The 27,822-nt window shown below is 43.4% G+C and overlaps 1 protein-coding gene across 1 annotated transcript in view; it reads left to right on the top strand.

Moving 5' to 3' along the window:
• Nucleotides 1-717: 717 nt before the first annotated feature.
• The window catches only part of trpm3 (transient receptor potential cation channel, subfamily M, member 3), a 33,199-nt gene continuing 6,094 nt past the window's right edge, over nucleotides 718-27,822 (top strand). Inside the window, exons 1-6 of the mRNA XM_068029054.1 lie at nucleotides 718-883; nucleotides 1,006-1,173; nucleotides 3,613-3,651; nucleotides 5,615-5,756; nucleotides 21,965-22,164; nucleotides 25,216-25,348. Of these exons, the coding sequence (XP_067885155.1) occupies nucleotides 718-883; nucleotides 1,006-1,173; nucleotides 3,613-3,651; nucleotides 5,615-5,756; nucleotides 21,965-22,164; nucleotides 25,216-25,348 (848 nt within the window). The remainder of the gene's footprint in view (nucleotides 884-1,005; nucleotides 1,174-3,612; nucleotides 3,652-5,614; nucleotides 5,757-21,964; nucleotides 22,165-25,215; nucleotides 25,349-27,822) is intronic.

Here is a 27,822-nt window from a genome sequence, read left to right as displayed (position 1 = left end):
CCTGCTCCCCAACTTTCTCCTCCTCCATCAGGATACTGCATAAGGTAATCCCCATTAGGAATGCCATTTTCACACCAGTAGGTACAGAACAAAATTTCCCAGATGATAAATTACCTATCTTACCTCTCACTCAGGTAATGATCAGCTGGGAGAAATGCGCAAAATCATTTCCAAGTTGGCCTCCACAAGAAAGTTATGCCTACTTTTCCAGGGTGAAAGGGCGTAAATTATGAGGACAGGTTGCATAGACTAGGCTTGTATTCCCTCGAGGATAGAAGATTAAGGGGGTGATCTATTTGAGGTGGGAAGATGATTAAAGGAGCTGATAGGGTCAGTAGGAAGAAACTGTTTCCTCTGTTGGAGAAATCCAGAACAAGGGGGCATAACCTTAAAATCAGAGCTGGGCCATTCAGGGGTGATGTCAGGAATCACTCCTGCACACAAACGGTAGTGGAAATCTGGAACTCTCTCCCCGCAAAAAGCTGTTAAGACTGGGGGTCAATTGAAAATTTCAAAACTGAGATTGCTAGATTTTTGTTACACAAGAATATTAAGGCATATGGAAGCAAGACGAGTAGATAAAGTTAAGATACAAATCAGGCACAATCTAATTGAATGGCAAAATGAGCTCGAGGGGCTGAATGGCATCCTCCTGTTCCTATGTTCCTAGATTACTAACCTTACCTTTTTTCACACTGCTTCTCACAGATGATCGACATGATGTATTTTGTGATCATCATGCTGGTAATTTTAATGAGCTTTGGAGTGGCACGACAAGCAATTCTTCACCCCAACGAAGATCCGTCCTGGCGGCTAGCAAGAAACATTTTCTACATGCCTTACTGGATGATCTATGGAGAAGTGTTCGCTGATCAAATTGACCGTGAGTGCTGTGGGTGACCTTGGTTTGGTGGAGGGGTGGGGTGGGGGGGATGGTGGGGAAGGTTTTTACAACGTAAACCTATTCCTGAAGTTGCTGACATAAAGCCTGATTTTTTTTTTAAGTTTTTTTTCCCATTGCAAAGTATCATTCTGCAACTCAACAGCAACAACAGCTAAATCAGAAACCTGAGTCTACACTTGAAAAAATTACTGCCCGAATAAGACAGTTTCTCTATTTTCCGCGATCTAGTCCACTACCAGATACCACAAATGGAATAAATCAGATTCACGGTTAAAATTGATTAATGGAATCAGCAAGTCACACACCAAGCCCACTGAGAACAACAACTTGTATTCATACAGCAGCTTCAATATAGTACAGGAATGATTATCAAACAAAACTAGACACCGAGCCACAGAAGGAGATATTAGGGCAGGTAACCAAAAGCTTGGTTACCAAAAGGTAGTAGGTTTTAAGGAGCATCTTAAATAGACAGAGGTGAAGAGGTTTAGGGAGGGAATTCCAGAGCTTAGGGCCTAGGCAGCTAAAGGCATAACCACCAATGGTGGAGCGATTAAAATCGGGGATGCTTAAGGGGCCAGAATTGGAGGAGGACAGGGACCTCAGAGGGTTGTAGGTCTGGAGGAGATTACAGAGATAGGGAGAGGCCATGGAAGGATTTGAACATAAGGATGATGTCTGGCAATAAATAGTACTCTTTATTTTATCCATGATAACCTAGTGGAAATACTACCAGTGTAAATGGTTAAGAATGGCATAGTAAGGTTTCAAACCCAATTTTAATCTATTACATCCACCCCACAAACTCCATTCCCACACAAAATGATACCGGAGCTAAAAGGGTTAAATAATGAGAACAGACTGTATAGACTAGGTTTGTATTCCCTTGAGTTTATAAGATTAAGAAGTGATCTAACTGTGGTGCTTAAGATGAATAAGGGATTGGATAGGGTAGATAGAGGGAAACTGTTTCCTCTGGTGGGGGAGCCCAGAACAAGGGGGCATAACCTTAAAATTAGAAATTTCAAAACTGAGATTGATAGAGTTTTGTTAGGCAAGGGATGATGCAGTTGAATGACGGAACTGGCTCGAAGGGCCTGAATGGCCTATGAATGAAGCAGAATCAAAGTTAGGGCTTATGTTACTTACCACATAACAGTTGGTTTCAAGGAACAGGATGTGGTACAGAAATGCAAACTTGTTTGTTACTTCTTGGAAATGACATTTATTCACATTGAGCTGTATCTTTTTCTTTAGGCTTTCTTGTATAGTTTGAAATTGCCTGTTCCATTTTAATTTTTGATCTTTTCCCCCTTTTATTATTTTGCACCTTCCTTGCACTGTGAACTGTCAGCATTTTGGACTCCATATTCATCCAGTGAAAAGCTCATCATTATTTAGGTTGGTTGAATCACTTTTATGTTTCTCCATGCTTATTATCCTATTTTATGAAACACTTTGGAATATGATTTTGAATTTGGATCCATAAACTCTGCTGAGAGACAAGACTGGAAAATGCACGGAACTGTGTTCTGAATCACTCAATGCAAATATTGCACATTAAATCCTTTAATGTGTTAGCTGTGCTCGGCGGTAGCACTCTTGCATTTAAAAAAGCACCTTCCAAAACCTCAGGACAACCCAAACTGGCAGAATTAGCAGCAGGGGTTGCCATCTCTGGGCGAAGGTTTCATCACCAGACTTGCCGCCTCAAACCACACTCCTGCCATTAAACACCTGATACATCCATCCTCACGATGCCCAGCCTTCCCACTCCCATTGGCAGGCAAACAGGCACTTCAATATCGGATTGGAGAATGCTCCCAGCAGTGTCATGGAAAGTAGTCTTCAATTCCTGGAGACTCCAGCGCAATCCTGGAGGGTTGGCAACCCCTAATGCCAACAGAAATGGGCCCCACCTTGGGGGTGTCCTGGCTGTGATCAAAGCCTGAAGTCCCATAAGGGAGGGGATAATTTTTTTTAAATATTAGATGGTGGTGGGTGCCTCTTATTGATAAGCAAAGGTCTGGTCCATGTGGCCCCTTTCCCTGACCCCATGAACCTCAGTAGAATAAGTGATGGAGGCTCCCAGTATTCACGCCGGAATGCAACACCTCCTCGCAGAAAATCAGGGCACTTACCTCTACACACCATTTCTACAAGATGCACTGCAGCAACTCACCAAGGCTCCTCTGAGAGCACCTTCCAAACCCCCGACCTCTACCACCTAAAAGGACAAGGGCAACAGACGCATGGGAATGCCACCATCTGCAAGTTCACCTCCAAGTCACACACCATCCTGTCTTCGAACTATATTGCCGTTCCTTCACTATAGCTGGCCAAAATCCTGGAACTGCCTCCCTAACAGCACTGTTGGTGTACCTACATCACACGGTTTGCAGTGGTTCAAGAAGGCAGCTCACTGCCAACTTCTCAAGGGCAATTCGGGATGGGCCACAAATGCTGGCCCACATTCCAAAAATGAATTTTTTAAAAAATCTGGCAGTGACTAAACATGCCCAACTGAGGTAGTTGGATTCGAGCATGTTTAAGTGTGATTTGCAGCCTTGTACTTGAACATACAGCCTATCAGTTAACAGCCAGCCACACCTTCTGCATAAACGACTCCCAGTTTGGATTTGATTTGAATTGGCCATCTGATATTATTTTGGACTAAAGATCCCTTATTTCATGATGCTCTTTCAAAGCTCTGCTTCTCAGCTGCACAGCAACATCCGTCAACTCAGGTACAAGACTGTTGTTGAACTCAGTTCAGTAATGAATTGGTGCATATTCAGGAATGACTTTCATTTCAAACACAAATTATATTTAAAGGGATCAGGGTCTCAATGGAAAAAGTGTTCTCCCAAACCTAGTGGGTTGTTTGAGAAACAATTAGAGAACCCATGCATCCTAGACATCAGAGCAATGCCATGTTGCATTTCATTGCAATTGCCATCAATTATTAATGGGAACATTTGTTTAATGAGGTTTAATTTCCTGCGATCTCCTTGACTGCTTTCAATCACCAGAGGGAGTCGGAGAGGAATTTTTAGAGTATATTTTTCCCCTTATTGGACCTGGGTTTAGCTCTGGTTACATTTTTCCTCTCCTATGAGATTACATGGCTACATGGGGAGTGCGGGAGAGGAGAGGGTTGGAAAGGATGATGGAGGGAGGGAAGAAGTGTTTAGCTATGATCCTCCAGCCACCATCGTGTGGCACAGACTCAATGGACCAGCTGATCTTTTCCTGACCGTCATTTTCATATGTTCAGAAATACAACAAACACTTTTTCCTGTCCTCTTTACAATGAACCCCAATATTCTATGCAAATTAATACATATTCCAGTTTTTTTTTTAAAGAAACAGCACAGTAATATCCTACCTCTTGTTTCGTAGAATCTAACTTCAAGTCTTATGTCGCAAATTAAATATTCTTTCAAGCTGCACTTTGGAAATTTGGCCTCCCTTCAGTATTATAAATCAATATATCTTAATTTAATTAAGGTGTTCAAAATCAAAAAGGATACTGATAGAGTAAATTGTGAGGAATAATTTCCAGCGTAGGAGGGTCGATAACCAGAGGACACAGATTTAAGGCAATTGGCAAAAGAACCAGAGGAGAGGAGGAGAAATTTTTTAACGCAGCAAGTTGTTGTGATCTTGAATGTGCTGTCTGAAAGGGTGGTGCAAGCAGATTCAATAATAACTTGCAAAAGGGAATTAGAAATAGACTTGAAAAGGAAAACATTTGCAGGGTTATGGGAAGAGAACAGAGGCAGTGGCACTAATTGGATTGCTCTTTCAAAGAGTGGCACAGGCACGATGGGCCGAAAGGCCTCCTGTGCTGTATGGTTCTCTGAAAGTCAAGTGATAGCATTGATAATAGCAAATCACTGAGGGTACAGAAGTAATTTACTAGAATGGTTCCAAGGATTCAGAATTACAGTTATGTGGATAGACTGGAGAAGCTGGGGTTGTTCTCCTTAGAGCAGATAAGACTAAGAGGAGATTTGATAGAAGTGTTTAAAATCCTGAATGGTTTAGATAAAGAAAGAAAAACAGTTTCCAATGGCTGAAGGGTCGATAAATAGAGGGCACAGATTTAAGGTGATTGGCAAACGAACCAGAGGTGGCATGAGGAAAAACTTTCTTACCCAATGAGTGGTTAGTATTTGGAATGCACTGCCTGATAGGGTGGTGGAAGCAAAATCAATAGAGGACTTCAAAAGGAAATTCGATAAATACTTGATGGAGAAAAAATTGCAGTGATAGGAGGAAAAGAGCAGGGAGTGGGACAAACTGGATTGCTCTATGAAAGAGCTACTGTAGTAATGATGGGCTGAATGGCCTCCTTCTGTGTTATACTATTTTATGATTCGTTTTCCTGAATAATTGCTAGGGGAAGAACAAGGAAGAAAGTTTACAATCATACACTCAATCAGTTTCTGAGCGGGGATCCCACTGGTGAACACAATCAGCAGAGCTTTAACTTAATGATATCACATGAAATTTCCTAATGGTTGACCTCCCTGTAACTCACTTCTGCTTACCCCCTTCTGTGTCTATAGTGGGGCTTTCTATCTATGCCCTCCTCACAAAGGTTAAACTATCAGTGGCAATCTGCTTTGGTCACAGGCTGTATCAATACATGAAGCCTCAGCAGTGATCTTCATTTTGCTATTATATCTTTTCCATTTCTTTTAGCTCCGTGTGGGGCAGGGTTGACGGAAGATGGTAGACCCCTGCCCCCCTGCATAACTGGAGCATGGATCATTCCAGCTATAATGGCCTGTTACCTCTTAGTTGCAAATATTCTGCTGGTGAATCTCCTGATAGCAGTGTTCAAGTGAGTATTGGGCTCCAATCCTTGTACGAGGTATGCAAAAAAAAAAATAATATCATTTAGAAAATAAGATTGGACTATGAGTAGCTTGTATTTACAGCCTCAACTATTCTTTAGCTATAATTATATAAGTAATATTACTTGTCCTTTGGTGTGCGATCTGTTGTTAAGAGGCATGGACTACAAGTATATATCCAAAATGAACTTGGGGTTTTATTGTAACTGAATTGGAACATACATACATAAAAGGTTACTGTACAAACTCATCTGCACACATCATACGCTCTCACAACTGCCTGGTCATCTGTGACTCAACATCACTTCCTCTGATGCCCTGCACTTATAGCGTTTTAAGGTGGTCCGATCTTAAGGTCATCCCACAACATCCCCCTTTTTTCCAAAGATAAAAACATATGTACAGTTAGCAACAATGTTGTGTTCTGGACTAACTATATATGAATAAACAAAACATTATTTACAGATAGGCAAATTTAACAGTTACTAAAACGTAAAGGAAGTTTGCTTATTCTTCCGGATCTGGTTGTCGTGAGACTCTTCCCAGATGTTACGACAGTGTTTCTATACTTTCTGTTAGGTTTTTTGTTGAGGATTCAAGTATTTTAGAATTATATTTATTTGTTTTACTTGGGAAAACTGAAAAGGCCATGGATTTTTTTTCACTGAGGTCATCAGAAGGTCTTTTGGACTTGGTTTATAAACAACCCGTACTGGAAGTCACCTGTCTTCAGATAAATACCCAGCAAGGGCTTTTTGACTTGGAGGAGATGTTTACAGAGAAATGACAGGTCAAGATTTATAGGGGTCAGGAGGCTAGACTCTTGAGATTGTTTTTGGTTTTGCTTTGGACAGTCAGTTGGGGTATGGACAGAGTTTTGAAAGGAGTTTAAGAATGAACCTGCCAAGGACAAAACCCCAGCTCAGCCTTTTTCCATCTCTTTGAAAAGCCTGCCAGCTTTTCCATCTCTTTGAGAAGTTCTTAGAAGCGAGTGTAAGAAATAGAGAAATTGATGCTGCATTCCTCCTGGAAGGCCCGCCAGAAACCCCTGTCACTGCATTTCTCCTGGAACACCTGCCAAACTGATCTTCAATGTTGCCTGAAAAGAACTGTTCTACAAAGGTCCCAATGACAGCCGTCTACGCGTATTTGGGACACCAGACCAAAAAGGGACAACTGACATCTTTCCGTTTGTTCCCATTTTTGCTTCAAGAATTAGCAAGTATTTGGCCAAAGTATTCTTTTTTGTCTTTGTTTTTGTAATAGAGCTCTAAAGAGAAAATCTCTATTTTTTGGTTAACCGGTATATATGTGTGTGTGTTGGGGGGCGGGGGACTGCTAAGGTACAAGGGAACTTTAATATTTCAATCTGTGTGTTAATGCTTTGCTTTGTTACTGATTAAGTCTTGTTTTATAATAAACTGATAATTTTGTTGTTTATTAAAGAAACCTGGTTGGTGTATAACTGGGTAAACATTTAAATAAATGTTGTGACCTGTGAAGAAGTGGAACTAGATAAAACAGTGCACTCCTCCCACTTCGGTCGTAACACAGTGTTGAGCTTGTCTTGATGATTCCCTTGAGATTCTGGTGACTCAGAACTCTGGTTAACAGGTTTCTTTTTCAGTGTTTGTATCCTCCGTGCATTCATCTCCAAATTTTGTATCTGAACACATCCACGATTCTACAGGGTTGTCACAGGTAGTGTTGTCATACATCTCTCTGAGCTGACTCCTGTTTCTTCTGAGAGGCACACCACTAGGTACCTGGAACTTGTATGACCTAGGCTGGTCGCATATCCTAGCAACCTCTGCAGGACACCAAGCTCCCAACACCTGGTTGAAGACTCTGACCTTCTGCCTTACGTGCATTCGAGCTAATTCTGGTGCAGCTTGCCTATCATATGACACCGTCATCTTCCCTTGTTTAGACAGATGTATATCCTTTATTCTGGAAAACTTAGAGAGATGATGACTGGGCAGGGTAGTTCTTAACATCAACTCTGCAGGTGACGGTAAGCCCAAGTCCAATGGAGTAGCCCAGAGATGCAGCATTGTGACCTTGAGGTCTTGGCCCCTCTGCCTATACTTTAAGATAAGCACTTTGATATTGTGCACCATGCATTCCGCCATGTCATTGGACTTCGGGTAATGTGACGACAGTGTCACGTGACGGACTCCCCACCTGGCACACATGCCATGCAATGGCCTTCCTGCATTATGAGTCCCATTATCAGAGATGAGTTCATCCAACACACCAAACAGCTGAACAGGGCACTCACTATATCAGCAACAGTTGCACTTGATATATCTCATAGCTGCCTGATGATCGGAAACTTGGTGAAGTAGTCTGTGACAAGGAGGAAATCATCACCCTGAACATGGAACAAATCTGTTATAATCTTTGCCCATGGGTGCGAAGGTGTTTCATGTGGGATCAAGGATTCCTTCTATTGATTTGGCTGACAGGTTTGACATACCTTGCAGGATTTCACCAGCATCTCAACATCACAGTTGGTTTCTGGCCAGTACACTGTCCCTCTGGTAAGGCATCTGGTATGTTCTATTCCTAAATGCCCTGGTGCAATTGGGTTAGAATATCAGAAAACAGAGCTTTGGGTATGAGAACGTGTTTGCCTTTGAAAATCATCCCTTGTGATAAACCGAGCTCATCTCAATATGATCTGAAATACCGTAGATGTCAGGCCGTCCTTCCACAATCACCTTTCACAACAATGACAGGGTAAGGTCACATGCTGTCTCATCTCTCAGTTGCTTGCATTTATGTGGTCCAAAACTCATGAAGTCGATCTTGAAGACATCCTCAATCTCCTTAGCGAGACATCTGTATTTATATTTGGGTTAAGCAACCTGCTCAGGGTATCCGATGTGACCATTTTGCTGCCCGGTTTATATCGGACATCACAATCATAGCCCTGGACCTTGTCATGCAGACCCCCACCTGCCAAGAATGAGGCATATTAATTTTGGCATATCAACATTGATTTTAAACTATTGCTGGACTGAGGAAATTACTTGTTAAGCAGATCAGCCGTGGCTGGAAAAAACATTTACATACTAACAGACAGTGCTTGTGGAGACAAAGGACCATTCCCTGACACATTCAACCCACAATGGAATTTGATCACCAGACATTGAAGGTGAGGAAGCACACATTCCAGGATGACTGCTAAGATGGCTGAATCCACAAACAGACATGGTCAAACTAGCTAGTCACATGACTAACTCGCTGGGAAACCTGAGCTTTTTTGAATGGTATAGACTGAGAAAAAGACTGTTTGCTTCTGGACTGAGAAGACCTCTCCTGTCTGCTCCAATTTCTTTCTCACAAGCCTCTGGACCCACTGAGGACACATGAACCTCAAGAGAAAAAAGTCCTACATCGAACAAGGTTTAAAAAGAATACTGGGCCCCAATGAAAAGCAAGACCTACCTACAATCAAGGTCTCTGCAGTGAGCTCAAAGAACCGTAACCAAAACCATCTTCAGATATTGCCTCAAACTTTTCCACTTTAGTTCTTCTGCTCTTTTCTGTCTCTATCTGCAGGTGTGTATCGCATATGTACGCTAGTGTGGGCCTGTCCACGTATCTGTAGATGTTAACCGAATTAGAGTTTTAAGTTTAAGAAAGTTCAACCTTTCTTCTTTAAACCTAAGAAAACCTATTTGGCTGGTTTCTTTACCTTACAATTAGAAAGCAGTGAACAGGATTCACTAAGGGGGAGCTAAAAAAAAATGTGTTTAAAAACAAAACCCTGTTATGATAAGACCAGGTAAAGGCTGAGAGGGAACCCTAGACCCCTTTCTCACCTGGTCTTAACAACCTTCACCAAAAGTCTCTGCAACCATGAGGAGCACTCATGAGCGTTTTGCACCATATGGTCTCAAGTGGCTTTTTTTTATTCATTCATGGGATGTGGGCGTCGCTGGCTAGGCCAGCATTTATTGCCCGTCCCTAATTGCCCTTGAGAAGGTGGTGGTGAGCTGCCTTCTTGAACTGCTGCAGTCCATGTGGTGTAGGTACACCCACAGTGCTGTTAGGAAGGGAGTTCCAGGATTTTGACCCAATGACAGTGAAGGAACAGATATAATTCCAAGTCAGGATAGTGTGTGACTTGGAGGGTAACTTGCAGGTGGTGATGTTCCCATGCATTTGCTGCCCTTGTCCGTCTAGTTGGTGGAGGTCGTGGATTTGGAAGGTGCTGTCTAAGGAGCCTTGGTGCATTTCTGCAGTGCATCTTGTAGATGGTACACTTGTGATTAGTCTCCACGGTAAAATGTTTTCCGAACAAGTAGATGTGAAACCTAGTGATACCAAAACCTTCAATGTTAGAGTAATTGGACTGGGTTTGTTACAAACTCTTCGATGCGAAGGCGATGGACTTCCCTTCCTGCGTGATGGAGGTGCCTAATCCCTTCTGGGACACATCGACCTTGAGCGTGGTCTCTTTCGTTGGGTCGCAATACTATAGCATGCTGTCTTGACTTGATAGAGCTAACTTTAAAGATTCAAACACCTGGTGGTGGTCTTGGTGCCACAGTAAGGGTATCTTTATACAGCAGGTCCCTAAGTGGTGCTGCTCACTCAGTGAAATTGGGGATGTATGGGGCCAAAAAGTTGAACAGCCCTAGGCACCGTTTTAGGTGTTCCCAGTCCTGAGGAGTTGGCATGACTCTGACATCTTCGATCTTTTCTGGGTCTGGGCGTATTCCTGTGGCAGAATATATCGACCCAAAGAAGTTGATATTCCCAGCGTTGACCTGGCACTTCTTGCTATTAAACACAAGGCCCTCACCATGAGCAGCCAGCAATAATGCAAGTTCCGGTCATGCTCTGCGTTGGTCCGCCCCATCACCGCAATAACATTGGCTATACAGATACAGCCCAGGACATTTTCCATTATCATGTCCATGTATTGTTGGAAAATGTCCTGGCTGATGCACAGACCAAATGGTAACCATCTGAAGCAGTATCTCCCGAATGCCATTCTAAAAGCAGTGAGTAGCTGGGACTGCTTGGTGATGTGGACAGACCAGTAGCCGTGTTACACGGTGAGTTTTGAAAAATACTTAGCACCAGTAAACTTAGGATTCAGCTCCTCCAGGGTTGGGATTTTATGCGGAAATCTCTTGAGGGCTAAATTCAGTTGCCAGGGGTCTAAGCGAATCCTGAGATTGCCATATTTCTTCAGCACGCAGGTAATGGAGCTGCATCAATCTGAATACTGGTCCACTCAGTGGATGATTCTGTTGCGCTCCATCTCATCCAGCTCCATTTTAAGCTTCTCTTGAGTGTGCACACTGCACTTCCTTGGCATGTCCATCGTAGGAACTGCATCCTCTCTTACGTGCACAATGGAATCACTCTTGAAGTCGACAATTGTATCAAACCTGTCTGGGTAGTTTCAGGTCTCTAAATAACTCAATGCACTCCATGTTGCAACCTTCTGTACCTTTCAATGTGGTGCTGACCTCATGTATGGTGACAATTCGTAAATCTTGGCAGACTGGAAGTTCTGTGACAGCTGGTCCAGTTGTGTCGACAATGTAGAACATTTGCCATAGCCATTCGGAGCTCCCACAGTTGCACCATAAATTCCCATTTCTTTGAGTACATGTCCTTCATTATACGAATAGGCAGAATATTTGCACTTGCTTGGGTGTCAGTTTTCACTCGGAGCTTATGCTTGCCACTCTTCTGTAGACATATAATCCCGATCATGGCAAATGCCTCAGATTCTGTAATAGCATTGACATGCTGATCCAGCTTGACTATGTGGAATGCTTGCTCGCTGTTCACACGAGTGCATTCTTCATCAGTGTCCTCCTGGCAATCTGTCTCTCCTTTTTTTTATTCATTCATGGGATGTGGGCATCAATGGTTGGGCCAGCATTTATTGCCTATCCCCAATTGCCTTTGAGAAGGTGGCGGTGAGCTTCCTTCTTGAACCGCTGCAGTCTCTGCTGACCTGATGTACCTGCTTGGGCTTTTGTTGTGTGTTGGCATACCTCTTGTTGCATTTGCCCTCCTTTCTCACAGACATTCTCTCTGCATGTGATCTGCCACCATTCCTGTTTGCAATATCTGAGCTCGGCCTTTTGCATTGCCTTACCCAATGTCCTCGCATGTCACAAGCTTTGCACTGGTCCTGGTACGCCGGACAACTGTGAATTGGATGAGTCAGACCACATTTTCCAGAAGGTTTGGCAGACTTCTGAGCCTTGGTTACCATGCCGATTGTTGTAGCCACCCCCAATGCTTGTAACTGTTGGTGCCCAACCATGATGGCTTCAAATTTCCTTCCATCATCAAACAGTGAATCTATGGTGTGCCCTTTCTTGTTGTCTAGCAGGTCTTTTTGAAAGGCCTGTCGTGGGGATGATACAATTACCAGCTCTATAACTCATTCTGACAATTCAGTATCTGCGAAGTCACAATATTGAGCTTTGTCTCGGCACCTTGCAACAAATTGGTCAATGGACTCATCTTGCCTTTGTCAGTTGGTCATTAGCTCAAGCCTGTGTACTCGGAAATTTAGCTGCACCTACATGTGCTACTCCAGGAATGTCCAGATCTTACTAGGGTCCTTTAGATCCTCATCTGACAATCCTGAGGTAGTGAGCTGTTTCAAACCTTCATTGCCCAGTGCAATCTTAATTTTGGGAGCTTTTTTCACTGGTTCAGTGACTTTCAGTACTAGGAAACACAACTCCATTTGCTGTCGGAATAGTTTAAATGCAGACGTGATGTCCGACACCTTCCAGTCTATAAATGGATATCCGAAAGCCATTGTCTTAATGATCCTTTTTTTAAATAAATATATATGGCTTTTGCAGGTATTTTTCACAGGAACAGTTGTTTTGTTTCCTTTCTTAGACAAGTTTGCTTTTTCAGGCTGTTTCCCTTTGAAGAGAGTTTTGGTCTTTTTAAAACTATGAGACAGCCAGGCTGTCTGTTAATACAGCTGTGTTTACACAGGCTGGTTCATTTTAAAAAATAACTGCCAGCTGTTGGTTTTTTTTTAAGAGAACCGGAGCTTGCACTACTAGCAGCTGCCGCAGCCAGTCTTTCTCACTGTGCTGGGCCTCCAGTGGCACTTTCTATCTCTTCCTACTCTTTTGAGATTAAGCCCTGCCCATGAAGCAGACAAAACCAGGAAAGCCAAAACATCAATGGCTTCAGCTTTTAAAATTTTGAGACCCACTGCCAGATAAATAAAAGTTTTCATCTTGCAGCAAATTGCCTGCTGTACTCACAGAGTTCCAACCTCATGGGGTCCTGGATGTGCTCTTGGCTCACTGCAGTGTTGTGAGGTCTCTTGCTACCTGCTGTCCTGCTGGATCTTCAGCCACTCAGGTAGGCAGCTTGCTGTTCCTTGTTCTCTCTTTTGATGTATTCTTTGGGAAAAATCAAAAGTTGCCACAATGTGATGGTCAGTGATCATCAGAAAAAAATTAATGGATCCTGACGCAGCCACCATGTAATATTACTTGTGTGTGATCAGTTGTTAAGAGTCACAGAACTACAAGTAATATCCAAAATGAATTTGGGGTTTTATTATAACTGAACTGGACCTTATATACATAGAAGATTACTGCACGAGCTGATCTACACATGTCTTACTATCTCTGTCTCCATCCACAACTGCCTGATCATGTGTGACTCAACATCACTTCCTCTTATGACCTACACTTGCGGTCTTTAAGGTGGTCCAGTGTTAAGATCATGCCACAAAAATATAGCCCCTTTTTTGTGTGCTGTTGTTTCATTATGAAACCCTGCTACTTTTCCAGTGCTAGATTTCAGGTATGTGAGAACAATATGGTGATGGCTAAGATAGGGAACTCAGTGGAGTAGGGAGGGGCTTAAGCCCATACCGCATATTTTTCTAATACCTCAGGCTTGGTGTATCAATGGAAGCTTTTATTTGACAAGTTGATATTACATACCAAAAGAAAGAAAAACTTGATTTATGGGCTGAATTTTCCTGGTCCTGCGGAGGCGGATTAGGAGGCAGGACTGGCAGCAAAGTTTGAAAATAGTGCGTCAGGTCAGCTACATGACACATTCCCACTTCTGTGCAGTCTTGTCAGAGTTCGGGTCAACACAGTAGAGGCTATCGGCCTGGCAGCAGCAGATAGCCAATTAGGCACAGTAGTGGGCCAATTGGGCAGAAAGTTGATAGCACAGCTGGGGTCTTCCCGACGGTAGGCCAGGGTGCCATCGACAGCTCTGCTCAATCACCCCAGCACGGACCCACTGGGATGTGACATGCCCTTCACAAAGACGGACTGCCAGCTGTGGCCATGCGTGATTTTTAATTTTTTCCAATGCTGCACAGAGCACCTCCATTTTGAGGCGCTTTCACAGTCTTCTGCCTGCCTCAGCAGTGCCCACCTCTCCCTGTGGGGCTGCTTGCCAGACTTCACTACAGGCCCTCCTATTGGGCCTCCTGCTTCCCTGGTCCACAAGTGTGGTCACTGTTAAAATGTCAGTTTTTGCACAGAAAGGTCCCGCAGATACCAATGTGATATTACCCAGATAATCTGTTTTTTGTGATGCTGGTGGGAGGGATACATATTGGCCACGACACCACGTCTAACTCCCCTAATCTTCTTCAAAGAATGCCATGAGATTTTGTATTTCTACCTGAGAGGGCAGACAGGGCCTCAGTTTAACATTTCATCCAAAAGACAGCATCTCCATCAGTGCAGCACTCCGTCAGTACTGCACTGGGATTGTCAGCCTAGATTACACGTTCAAGTCACTGGAGTGTGACTAGAACCCTCGACCTTCAGATTCAGCGGAGAACGTGCTACCACCAGGCTTTTTGTGTACAATAATTACATAACATGACACCTGAATCGTGTCCTCAAACTCGATGTTCATTTCCACAGACTGATGGGGTTAGCCCCTGGAGTCCACGTTTCTCATTGTTGTTGAAGAGTTTGTGTTGGGAAGCTAAGTGTGATCCACATGGCTGTGGGAAATGTTTACTGGTTGCAACTGATGAGAAGCGACTATGGCAGCAAAATATGGAAAAGTCATAGAATGGCACAGTACAGAAGTAGACCATTCGGCCCATCATGTCTGTGCCAGCTCTTTGAAGGAGCTGTCCAATTAGCTCCACTCTCCCTTGCTAGTTCCCCACTATCTCTGCAATTTTTCCTGTTCAAGTATTTATCCAATTCCCTTTTGAAAGTTATTATGAATCTGCTTCCACCACCCTTTCAAACAGTGCATTCCAGATCTGTATTTTAAAAAATCCTCCTCATCTCCCCTCTGGTTCTTTTTCCGATTATCTTAAATCTGTGTCTTATGATTAGCAACCCTGCTCCAAGTGGAAACAGTTTCTCTTTATTTGCTGTATCATAATCTTTCATAGTCCTTGCTTGTACTGTTTTTACAAAAAGCACAACAATTACAAAATCTATAATTGGCCCTTTCCATCTTTACATAATTTTGACCACCCATATAGTTCCGGCCTGCACTCATTAAAATCTCGATTGAGGATGTAGGAGTATCACAGCCAGCAGAGGGATGGGACTGCCACCGTATCAGGTTACATTGAACTTGCGTTCCAATCCCAGAGGTGAAAGCACATTGCACCAAGTAGGCCTCTTATTTCATAACTTCACCCTTTCCTGAATTCCCTTGAGTATAGAAGATTAAGGGGTGATCATATTCATGTGTTTAAGATGATTAAAGGAGTTGACAGGGCAGGTAGAGAGTGGGCTGGATTTTGTTCTCTCCCAGGCGTCAGGGTCCGTGGCTGTGGGGGGGGGCCTGAAGATGCGTCTGGGAGAGGGCCGCCACGCACCCCGACACCTGGATGGCCCGGCTCGATATTACCAGCAACGGCAAGGCCTCGTGGTGGCCCCCCTGCCGCCTGGTGACGGGACTGCCATTGGAATATTTAAATAAATTAAAATTCATGAATTAATGATACTTACTTAATGATGTCTTGCTGCGATCTTCAACATGATTACAGCAAGCCAGGAGGCACTTTCGTACAGTATTGCATTTCTATCCCAAACGCTAGGCTGAATCAAAGAGAACGGCAGCCTGCCCGCACAGGCCGCATGTGGCTGACACTCCCACGCCTGTGGCTCCCCGTCCGGGGAACCGAGGCGCCACACTTGTGGGGAGGGGGGAGGAGGTAGGTTTATCAGTGTGAGAGTGGGGAGGGGAAACAGGTTCAAAGTAACATCATTGGTGTAGGGGATGGTGGGAAGGGTTTGAGGTTAACGTTTATGCAGTTTTGGGCAGGGAAGGTCAGATGGACAAGGGGGGGAGAGGGCAAATAACTAAATTGTTATTGGAGGGTGGTAGAGGGGTAGAAGAAATATCTTTATTTTTATTTTTGAGTTTTAAATATTTAAATTTACTGGTAGGGCACAAAGCTCTTTAAAAATGGCATCAACGCCTGAGCACAGGCAGCTGACACCATTGCCAGGGACAGACAGCAATCCCCCACTCCATCTGTCGGGGGGGGGGTGGCGTGCCCCGGCTATTTCAATGAGCCGCCATACAGAAGATTGCGGCAGCTCCGCGACATGCGGCCTGTGTGGGCAGGCTGCCGTTCTCTTTGATTCAGCCCAGTGTTTGGGATAGAAATGCAATACTGTACGAAAGTGCCTCCTGGCTTGCTGTAGTCATGTTGACCTTTACCATGAGGCACACACTCCAGGCATCCATCTTGAGACAGTTCAATAAAGACACAGTACAAGTAAGACTGGAGCTGAGATTGAGTGTTGAAGAGCTGTATAGAAGCACAGCTACTAAAAGAGGAACACAGGAATGTTCAGAACTGCTAAAAGCTGATAAAAGCCACAGGAAGCCACAGAAAAGGAATAAAGAAGCAGGCCACAGCTGAAAGCAATGGGTAAGACACAATAGCTGCAAATTTTCCTTTCCCTGGGCCAGTTGAAATGAAAAGTGATATGAAGCAGAACTGGCAGTTTTTCCACTCGCAATGGCAAAATTATGAAATTGCAACAGATTTATTTAACAAATCAGAGCAGCTGTGAATAGCTACACTTTTTTCACTGTTGGGTAGAGACTGTTACAAAATGTATTCCATCCCTAAATGTCTCAGAAGAACAACCAAAAAATAGACAGCAGAAATTTTGAAAGCCTTGAAGGCACATTTTGAACTGCAAGTGAACGTAACGTATGAACGGTAAATGTTCAATATTCGGGCCCAAGGTGAAAAAGAGTCCATTGATCAATATGTGACTGCATTAACACAGCTCGCAGAATCCTGTGAATTTGCATAACTAAAAAATGGTCTAATTAAAGACAGGATTGTATTAGGCATAAGAGATCCCGCAGTGAGCGAACATCGACTGAGAGAGGAGAAACTGACTTTCAGGAAAGCGATCGACGTGTGCAGAAGCACTGAGGTTGTAAATGAGCAGCTAGAGCATATTCATGGGAGAACAGACCAGGCCTTGCATTATGCTGAAAGACATTCCAGGCTGAAAAGGCAGAAAAAACACAGACAAAGGACAGGATGCAAATACTGCAGAGGACATCACACAAAGGAAAAGAAGGCGTATCCAGCATGGAGAAAGCAATGCAAGAAGCCAAATCATTTTGCAGACAAGTGTTTGGCTAGAAGGAAGCACAACAAGCAGGTACAGATGGCCACTGGAGAGATGTCAGCTGAAGATTCTGACAAATCACTCTACACCAAACAACAGGTTGGTTCAGTCAGGTCGATAGGTAATAAATGGTTTGTGACTGTTGGAATGATGACTGCAGAAAAAGAATTTCAAGTCAACATAAAGTGTCAAATAGACACCATTGCGTCATGCAACATCATGACCTTTACAGACCTGTGCAAAGTGGCTCACATAGCGATCCAAAAATTAAGCCCTTGAAAGTAAGGTTGAGTTGGCACCATACTAGTGCCAAGAGGACAAATTACCCTGAGAGCCCAATACAATGACAAGAACGAAGATCTGGAGTTCCAGATCATAGATGTCAAGCAAAAAACCACTCATCTCAGCCGAAGCAAGTCTAAGGTAGCCCTCAATGTGCAAAAAGAGAGTTGCAATGTGTCACAGCGCACTAAACCAGTGACCATGGAGCAGATCTTAGAGGAGTACAATGATATGTTTACAGGTTTAGGATGTCTTCCTGGAGTATATCATCTCGGAGTAGTGACAGGGTAAGACCAATTCAGCATCTGCCGAGGAAAGTTCCAGCTGCCCTCAAGGTCAGCCTGAAAGACAAGATAGAAGAGCTGGAAAAGACGGGAGTGATTAAGAAAGTGACAACTCCTACAGAATGGTTTAGCAGCATGGTAGCAGTGAAACAACCTGGAAAGCTGAGAGTATGTATTGACCCAAAGGATCTAAATAAAGCTCTGAAGAGATCTCACTACCCCATGCCAACCATCGAAGGAATTTTGCCACAACTTGCAAAGGCAAAAATCTTCACTACCCTAGATGCGCAGGATGGTTACTGGCAAGTGAAGCTGGATGAAAACAGCAGCTTTCTAACCACATTCTGGACGTCGTTCAGGAGATACAGATGGTTGTGCATCCTGTTTGTCATTTCCACGGCTCCAGAGGAGTATCAATGCAGACAGCATGAGATAATTAGTGATCTTCCTGGAGTGGAAGCTATAGTGGATGCTATTATGGATGCGGAGACACAATGGAAGAAACCATTGCTGACCATGATCAAAATCTAGTGCAACTGCTAGACAGAGCTCGCCAGATGAACATGAAGCTGAACAAGAAAAAATTGCAATTAAAGAAGCCGGAAGTCAAGTACATAGGTCATGTACTGACAGCAAAAGGTCTTCGTCCAAAGCCCGAAAGGTGAGAGCAGTAGCAGCGATGCGGCGACCAACGGATGTAAAAGCAGTGTAACGATTTGTTGGATTTGTCAATTATTTAGCAAAATTCTTGCCCAATTTGTCATTGGAGTGTGAACCATTACATCAACTCACTGCCAGGGACATGCAGTGGTATTGGCACAGAACAAGAAGCAGCGTTCACTAAAATAAAGCAACTAGTGACGGCAACGCCAGTGCTGAAATACTATGATGTAAATGATGAAGTCACTCTGCAGTGTGACGCCAGCGAGACAGGACTTGGAGCAATCCTAATGCAGCAAGAACAACCAGTGCTTTTGCATCCAGGGAGTTAACGCAAACAGAAAGATGCTACACTCAGATCGAGAAAGAGTGCCTGGCCATTGTCTTTGCTTGTGAACATTTTCATCAATACCTACTTGGAAGAGACAAACTGATATTCAGGTCTGACCACAAGCCACTTCAAAGCATTTTCCTCAAGCCGCTACTATCTGCTCCAAAGTGTCTGCAAAGAATGATCCTTTGGTTACAGAGATATCACCTGGACGTGACATGCAAGCAAGGGAAACAGATGTACATCGCTGACATGCTGTCGAGAGAAACACTCCCTATGAAGAAAGTAGAGGATGCTACGACAGAGTGTGAAATCTTCCAGATCCAATTTGAAGCTGCAGCTCGACATGCTCTGGAAGTCATCAACCCAGCAGAGGCATTGAATCTGACTGACACGCGCCTTGCTCAAATCAAGCAAACTACCCAACAAGGTGCAATGCTCCAAGTGTTGCAAGAAGTAGCGACAAAAGGGTGGCCCGACAACATGAAGGACACTCCCGTGGTCACAAGAGCATATAGGACACAAAAAGATAAATTGACAGCCCAAGATGGCGTATTGTACAAAGGAAATAGTGTCATTATCCCTAAGGAGTTGAGAGGAGTGATGCTAAAGCACATCCACGCAAGCCACTGAGGAATTGAGTTGAGTCTAAGGAAGGCAAGAGAAGAGCTCTACTGGCCAAACATGAGCAATGAAATCAAAGACCACAACAGCCAGTGAAGTGCGTATAACGAGTACCAAGCTAAGCAAGCTAAAGAGCCACTGATGACACATGACATCCCAGACAGACCATGGATGAAGCTGGGGGTAGACCTCTTCACTCTCACATGAACAGAAACTGATTATCTTGTCACTGTAGACTACTGGGAGGTAGACCACCTGATCTCAACGACTACCAGTGAGATTGTAGAATGCCTGAAAGCACACCTCAGTCATTATGGCATTCCAGACATTGTGATGACCGACAATGGCCCTCAGTTCATAAGTGAAAAATTCAGCCATTTCATAAAGGATTGGGAAATTCAACACCATACATCATTTCCACACTATCCCAGTCAAATGGAAAGGGTGAGTCAGCAGTGAAAATCGCCAAAGGAATCCGAAAGAAATCGAGCAAATCCAGCACAGATGTATACAAGGCAATCCTCGAGTGGAGAAACACACCTACTGAAGACATGGAAAGTAATCCAGTACAAAGACTAATGTCACGCCGCACCCAAACTACTCTTCCAATAGCAAAAAAGCTACTGAAGACAGAAGTAGTAACAGGCGTGAGTGACAAAATCAAGGTGAAACGGCAGAAAGACAAATTTCATTTTGACAAAACTGCCAAACCATTGCCAGAATTGAGCATTGCAGAGCAAGTCAGGGTACAAACCTTCAATGTTCTCAACAAGAGTCAACCCAAGTGGCAACTTGGGACCTGCGTACAGCAGTTGTCATCTCGCTCATATGCACTAGAAGTGAACGACCAGATATACCGTCGCTACCGCTGGCACAAACGCACAACTGGAAAAGCTGTTCCTTCACTGCAGGCAGCCGATCAGAAAGATGTGAACTCACCATCTGCACAGACCACAGATGATCAACCATCAGTCCCAGAGGTCCACAACGCCTAACAATGGAAATGGAACAACAACAGTTACCACGGCAACAAGTGACATGGGAACAGCACTCCCTGGAGAAGGAAAATCACTCAGATGAACAGCCAATGACAACACGCACGCACACCATTAAGAGACTTGCACGATTTAAAGACTATGTGTGGAATGCATGTGCGGAGACTGATGAGAATAACGAACTGCTAATGTATGAGAACAGTTGTGTGATTAGATTAGATTAGAGATACAGCACTGAAACAGGCCCTTCGGCCCACCGGGTCTGTGCCGACCATCAACCACCCATTTATACTAATCCTACACTAATCCCATATTCCTACCAAACATCCCCACCTGTCCCTATATTTCCCTACCACCTACCTATACTAGTGACAATTTATAATGGCCAATTTACCTACCAACCTGCAAGTCTTCTGGCTTGTGGGAGGAAACCGGAGCACCCGGAGAAAACCCACGCAGACACAGGGAGAACTTGCAAACTCCACACAGGCAGTACCCAGAATCGAACCCAGGTCCCTGCAGCTGTGAGGCATAGTGGATAACTTGGGCAACTCACAGTGTCAACGATAATGCATGCAATTTTTTTTTGTTTCTTTTTGTGTGAAAAGGGGGATGTTTGGGATAAAAATGCAATACTGTACTAATGTGCTTCCTGGCTTGATGTAGTCATGTGACTTCTACCATGAGGCACTCACTGCAGGTATCCATCTTGAGGCAGTTCAATAAAGACACAGTACAGGCAAGACTGTTGTGCTGTGAGCTCGTAACAGAGATAAACTATTTCCTCTGATGGTGGGAGTCCAGAACAAGTGGACGTAACCTTAAAATTAGAGCTAGGTCGTTCAGGGGTGATGTCAGGAAGCACTTCTTCACACAAAGGTTGGTGGAAATCTGGAACTCTCTCCCCCAAAAAAACTGTTGAGGCTGGAGGTCAATTGAAAATTTCAAAACTGAGATTGATAGATTATTGTTGGGTAAGGGTATTAAGGGTTACGGAACCAAGGCAGGTAGATAGAGTTTAGGTACAGATCAGCCATGATCTAACTGAATGGCGGTGGAATAGGCTCAAGGAGCTGAATGGCTTCCTCTTGTTCCTATCTACTGGTTTTTTCCTTCCTTTGTTTTTTTAAAATTTTATGTTTTCTCCCCTTCCTTTTTCTTTTTGCAGCTTTGGAATAGTCAATTTGCCTGTCTTAACACTATCGCAGAAAATGAAGATCTACCCCATTCCTCTTGTTCTTTTCTTAAGGTTTTCTTTATTAAAAAACCTACCCTTCAAAAAGAGGCTCACTGAAATAGAGTAGTTTTTCTTGACATGATGAATGAGGAAGCCACATTTTCGATTTTACAGCTTGGCTCATTTATGCTTTTGCCTCCTTTTCTCCTTCACAGCAACACATTTTTTGAAGTCAAATCGATATCAAACCAAGTTTGGAAATTTCAAAGGTACCAGCTGATCATGACGTTCCACGAGAGACCTGTCCTGCCTCCTCCACTAATCACATTCAGTCACATGACCATGGTCTGCCAACTCATTTGTTGCCGCTGGCGGAAGCAGGAGACTGAGCAAGAGGACAAAGATTACGGACTCAGTAAGTCGCTTCTGCAGCAGGAGTGCTTCTTCCATTGAAATGCTGCTGTTTGTCTTTTTAACAATCCATCTTGGCAACAAGTAACTATCTATAAAGAAAGTAACTAGGATGTAATTCATTATGGCTTTGGAACAAGCTTTGGGGCTGACAGGTCCCCAACCCAACAGAGCATCTTGGATACTTCAACGTAAGGTCATGACGTTGAGCAGCTGGGCCGCAGCCTGGTTTCTAGTCATTCTAGTGGATTCTCACTGCAGTTACAGCCAGGAGTATGCATAGGAAAAAGAAGGCTGAGGGGTGGCCTGATAGATGTCTTTAAAATTACAAAGGCGTTTGATAAGGTAGACATAGAGATGTTTTCACTTGTGGGTTGAGAGCAAAACTAGGGGCTATGCATATAAAATAGCCCCTAATAAATCCACTAAGGAATTCAACAGAAAAGACTTGCATTTGTATAGCGCCTTTCATGACCACCGGACACCTCAAAGCACTTCACAGCCAATGCAGTGTCCACTTTTGAAATGTAGTCACTCTTGTAATGTAGGAAAAGGAGCTGCCAATTTTGCACACAGCAAGCTCCCACAAACAGCAATGTAGTAATGACCCGATAATCTGTTTTTGTAATGTTGATTGAGGGTTAAATATTGGCCAGGGTACCATGGATAACTCCCCTGCTCTTCTTCAAAGTAATGTCATGGGATCTTTTAATTCCACCTGAGAGGGCAGGCAGAGCTGCAATTTAACATTTCATTAGAAAGAAGGCACCTCCGACAGTACAGCACTCCCTCAGTACTGTATTGGGAGTGCCAGCCTAAATTTTTGTGCTCAAGTCTCTGAAGTGGGTCTTGAACCCTCAACTGTCTAACTCAGACATAAGAGTGCTACCCACTGAGCTATGCCAGAAACTTTGTTACAGCACTAATAGCTTGCAATTATATAGCACTTTAAATGTAGTAAAATGTCCCAAGGTGCTTCCGAGAGCATTCTCAAGCCAAATTTGAAACTGAGCCAGATAAGGACGTATTAAGACACGTGAGCAAAAGGTTGGACAAAGAGGTAGCATTTAAGGAGCATCTTAAAAGAGGAAAGACAGCTAGAGAGGCAGAGCGTTTTAGGAAGAGAATTCCAGAGTTTAGGATTCAGCCACCTGAAAGCACAGCCCACAATGGTGGGCTGATTAAAATCAGAGATGTGCAAGGGGGCAGAATTGGAGACGAGCATAGATTTTAAGGGGTGGAGAAAGCTACAGATATAGAGAGGAGTGAGGCCATGGAGGGATTTGAAAACTGGGATTATAGTTTTAGAATGTGGAACTTATTACCAGATGGAGTGGTTGAGGTGAATAGTATAGTTGCATTTAAGGGGAAGCTAAATAAGCATATGAGGGAGAAATGAATAGCAAGATCTGTTATAAAAACAGAAAATGCTCGAAATACTCAGCAGATCAGGCAGCATCGGTGGAGAGAGAAGCAGAGTTAACGTTTCAGATCTGTGATCTTTCTTCAGAACTGGCAAAATTTACTTGTACTTCCTTCAACTTAGTACACTGTATTCGCTGCTCACAATGCGGTAGCCTCTATATTGTGGAGATCAAACGTGGATTGGGTGACCACTTTGCGGAACACCTCCACTCAGTCCGAAAGCATGACTCTGATCTTCCGATCGCTTGCCATTTCAACATACACCCCTGCTCTCATGTCCACATTTCTGTCTTTGGCCTGCTCCAGTGTTCCAGCAAATATCAACGCAAGCTCGACGAGCAACACCTGATCTTTCGATTAGGCACTCTACAGCCTTGCGGACTGAACATTGAGTTAAATAACTTCAGAGCATGACTGGCCTATTTTGAATATTTTTATATTTTTTATTTTATTTTATTTTTTAACCATGTGCCTGTTTTTCATGTAGACAGAGCTGCTCATTATTCTGCTATTAACGCTCTCTCTGGACTAATGCTTTGTCTTTCACCACAAGCATTAACACACTCTTTGCCTTTGTCCCAGTACAGCTTTGTTATTTAATCTCTCCTGCCCTCTGCCCTATCAAACACCTTCCCTTTTGTTCTCTTCCCCACCAACCCCACCCCCACCCCTTCACTTGCTTAAAACCTAATTCTTTTCTAACTTTTGCCAGTTCTGATGAAGGGTCACTGACTTGAAACGTTAACTCTGCTTCTCTCTCCACAGATGCTGCCAGACCTGCTGAGTATTTCTAGCACTTTCTGTTTTTATTTCAGATTTCCAGCATCTGCAGTATTTTGCTTTTATTATAGAAGGATCTGTTGATGTAAGAAGGGAGGAGGCTTTTGTGGAACACAAGCAACAACATAGACTAGGTGGGCCGAATAGCCTGTTTCAGTGCTGTAAAATTCTATGTAATTCTATGAACCACAATGGATGTTTGGGGTCAGGATCTTCACTCCTAGTCTGATGTCCTGTTTCAAGCTGCTCCGAGAATGAAAGAGGATTTTGGAACACTTACCAGCACCTTAGCTGCTCTACCTGGCAGAATAAAGTGGATCAGGGAAAAATATGTGCCTAACCAAGGTAATATATATAAATTAGGCTACATTTTGTGATGGCACAAGTCCCAACAAGCTTGGACATGATTGGGTAATTACCCTGTCAATCATTGCTATAGGTGACTGGGATTGATTTTACACACATGTGTTATGTAACTATCCTTTTATGAACTTTACTGGAAAAATACTCCTTTTTATCGGGAGACTTTGCTGCAGTTTTGGTCATAAGTTCTATTTGCTACAGTTCGTGGAGACTGCTTAAATAAACTCTGTTTACTGATAGATAGATTCTGTTTGCTGTTGTACGCTGTTTAAACAGACTTAGTTTGCTGTAAAAGGGATTATTGCTATAAATCCTGCCCTAAGTACTACCCTGCCTCCAATTCATCGGCTGTCACAGCAGTGTTACGAAACACTTGGTTTAAATTAAGCTTGTGTTAGATTATGGTACATTTTGGTGAGTGTATATATTTTTGCAATAAAACCCGTTAATTGCACATCTTTTTTTTTCCTTTGTCCTTTTTGACTAGAGCTCTTCATCACTGAAGATGAACTAAAGAAGCTGCATGACTTTGAGGAGCAGTGCATAGAGGAGTATTTTCGAGAAAAGGACGATATGTTCAACTCTTCAAATGATGAAAGAATCAGAGTCACTGCTGAACGGTGGGATGTCGCTATTTTACATTATTTTTAAAACACCATTTTCAGTTCCAACTTGGTAGTATCTCAGGACGGTGCTTGGAATGTTTATTCAGGATGTCTGAGCTGGGACAGGGTTAAACTAACCTCCAGGTCCTGATTCTACTCTTGATCCTTCTCCTGATCTGGTTCCTGGTCCTGAAAAAGAATTAAAAAAGACTTGCATTTATATAGCGCCTTTCACAATTTAAGGACATCCCAAAGCACTGAAGAAGTACTTTTGAAGTGTAGTCACTGTTGTTATGCAGGAAACGTGGCACCCAATTTGTGCACAGCAAGCTCCCACAAACAGCAATGTGATAATGACCAGATCATCTTTTTGCGATGTTTATGAGAGATAAATATTGGCCAGGACACTGGGGAGAGCTCTCCTGCTGTCTGTCAAAATAGTGTCATAAGATCTGTCCACTGAGAGGGCAGTTGTGGATTTCAGTTAAATATATCTATCTGAGAGATGCTATCACTGACAGTGCAGCACTCCCTCAGTACTGCACTGGTACGTCAGCCTAGATTTTTGTGTTCAAGCCTCTGGAGTAGGCTTGAACCCCACAGCATTCTGTTGCAGAGGCACGAATTCTACCAACTGAGCCACAGCTGATCCTGCTCCTGCTCCTGTTCCTGCTCCTGCTCCGTTCATGCTTCATTTGCTATTCAGTTCTTCCTCTTTGTCCCCACTCGATACATCACTGGAGCATGCACATGTTTGATCAGGAGCTGAGGACAAGATCAGATTGTGACATTTCACCCCTGCACCCCCCCCCCACCCCCCATCCCCATGGGCTGACAGCCTGGGCTTGTGCCAGTAGAATCTAGTTAGGTGAGCTTTCAAAATATCAGAATGTCACCAACATGTGCAGAAACATATACCAGTGAGAGTGAGTATCATTACAAAAGGAGGGGTTGCAAATTATAAAAAAGTAACTGTTACGACCAGGTGAGAAAGAGGTCTAGGGGTCCCCTTTCAGCTTTCACCTGGTCTTACTGTAACAGGGTTTAATTTCCAAACACACCGTGTTTTTAGCTCCCCCTTGGTGAATCCTAGTTCACCGCTTTCCAATTATAAGCCAACGAAACCAGCACAAACTGGCTTTCTTAGGTTTAAAGAACAAAAGTCGAAATTTATTAAACTTAAACTCTAATTCGGTTAACGCCTATCGATACATGACGTGGCCCAGGCTAGCGTGCATATGCGATACACACATGCAAATAGAGACAGAAAAGGGCAGAAGAAAAATAAAGTGAAAAAGTTTGAGGCAATATCTGAAGGGTTGCTGTTACAGTTCTTTCTGCTCACCGTAGAGTCCTTGATTGCAGATAGATCTTGCTTTTCATTGTGGCCCAATATTCTTCTTAAACCTTGTTCCCTGTAGGACACTTTTCTCTTTTGGGGTTCATGTGTCTTCAGTGGATTCAGAGGCTTGTGAGAAAGAGATGGGAGCAGACAGGAGAGATCTTCTGAGTCCAGGAGCAAACAGACACTCTGCCTTCAAACTCTCTGTGGCCAATTAAAAAGAAAACCCTGGAGGAGCCAGGTAGTCATGTGACCAGCTGGTCTAACCAGTCCTGGCCCTTGTGGATTGTATCCTCCTTAGCAGGCCCTGGAATGAGCTTCCTCACCTTCGATGTCTGTTACTATGTAAATGTTTTTTTCCAGCCACAGCTGATCTGTTTAACAAGTCATTTCCTCACTCCAACAACAGTTAAAAATCAATGTTCATGACAAAATTGAAGTGCCTCATTCTTGGCAGGTGCGGGCCTAACATGACAGTAACCTATTTGTTCTGAAAAAGTAAGCACAGCTCCAGATGTTATTTCCAGATGTTCCCTTGCAGCCCGATTGAAGAAGTCGGAAGCCATGTATGGCCAAACATGGATATTTTCCAGAATAATCTTGGAGAGAGTGCAGAAGTGATTTATGAGAATGATACCAGGAATAGTTATCTTTCAAAATTCTGTAGATTCTGGAAGGGTTTCTGCAGAGTGGAAAGTAGCAAATATAACCCCATTATTTAAGAAGGGAGCGAGAGAGAAAACTGAGAACTACAGACCTGTTAGTTTGATGTCAGTAGTAGGGAAAATGTTAGAATCTATTATAAAGGATGAGATAACGGGACACTTGGAAAATAATGATATGATTGGGCAGAGTCAACATGGATTTATGAAAGGGAAATCATGTTTGAAAAATCTGTTGGAGTTTTTTTGAGAATGTTACTTGTAGCATAGATAAAGGAGAACCAGTGGATGTGGTGTATTTGGATTTTCAGAAGGTTTTTGATAAGGTCCCACACAGGAGGTTAGTAAACAGAGTTAGAGCACATGGGATTGGGGTAATATATTGGTGTGGATCGAGAATTGGTTAACAGACAGAAAGCAGAGAGTAGGAATAATTAATTCTCAGGATGGCTGGCTGTTACTAGTGGGGTAACACAAGGATCAGT

Source organism: Heterodontus francisci, chromosome 4 (assembly GCF_036365525.1).
Source record: "Heterodontus francisci isolate sHetFra1 chromosome 4, sHetFra1.hap1, whole genome shotgun sequence".
Classification (NCBI taxonomy): Eukaryota; Metazoa; Chordata; class Chondrichthyes; order Heterodontiformes; family Heterodontidae; genus Heterodontus; species Heterodontus francisci.
The sequence above is the reverse complement of the archived record's forward strand: the minus strand, read 5'-3'. Positions and strand labels throughout refer to the sequence as shown.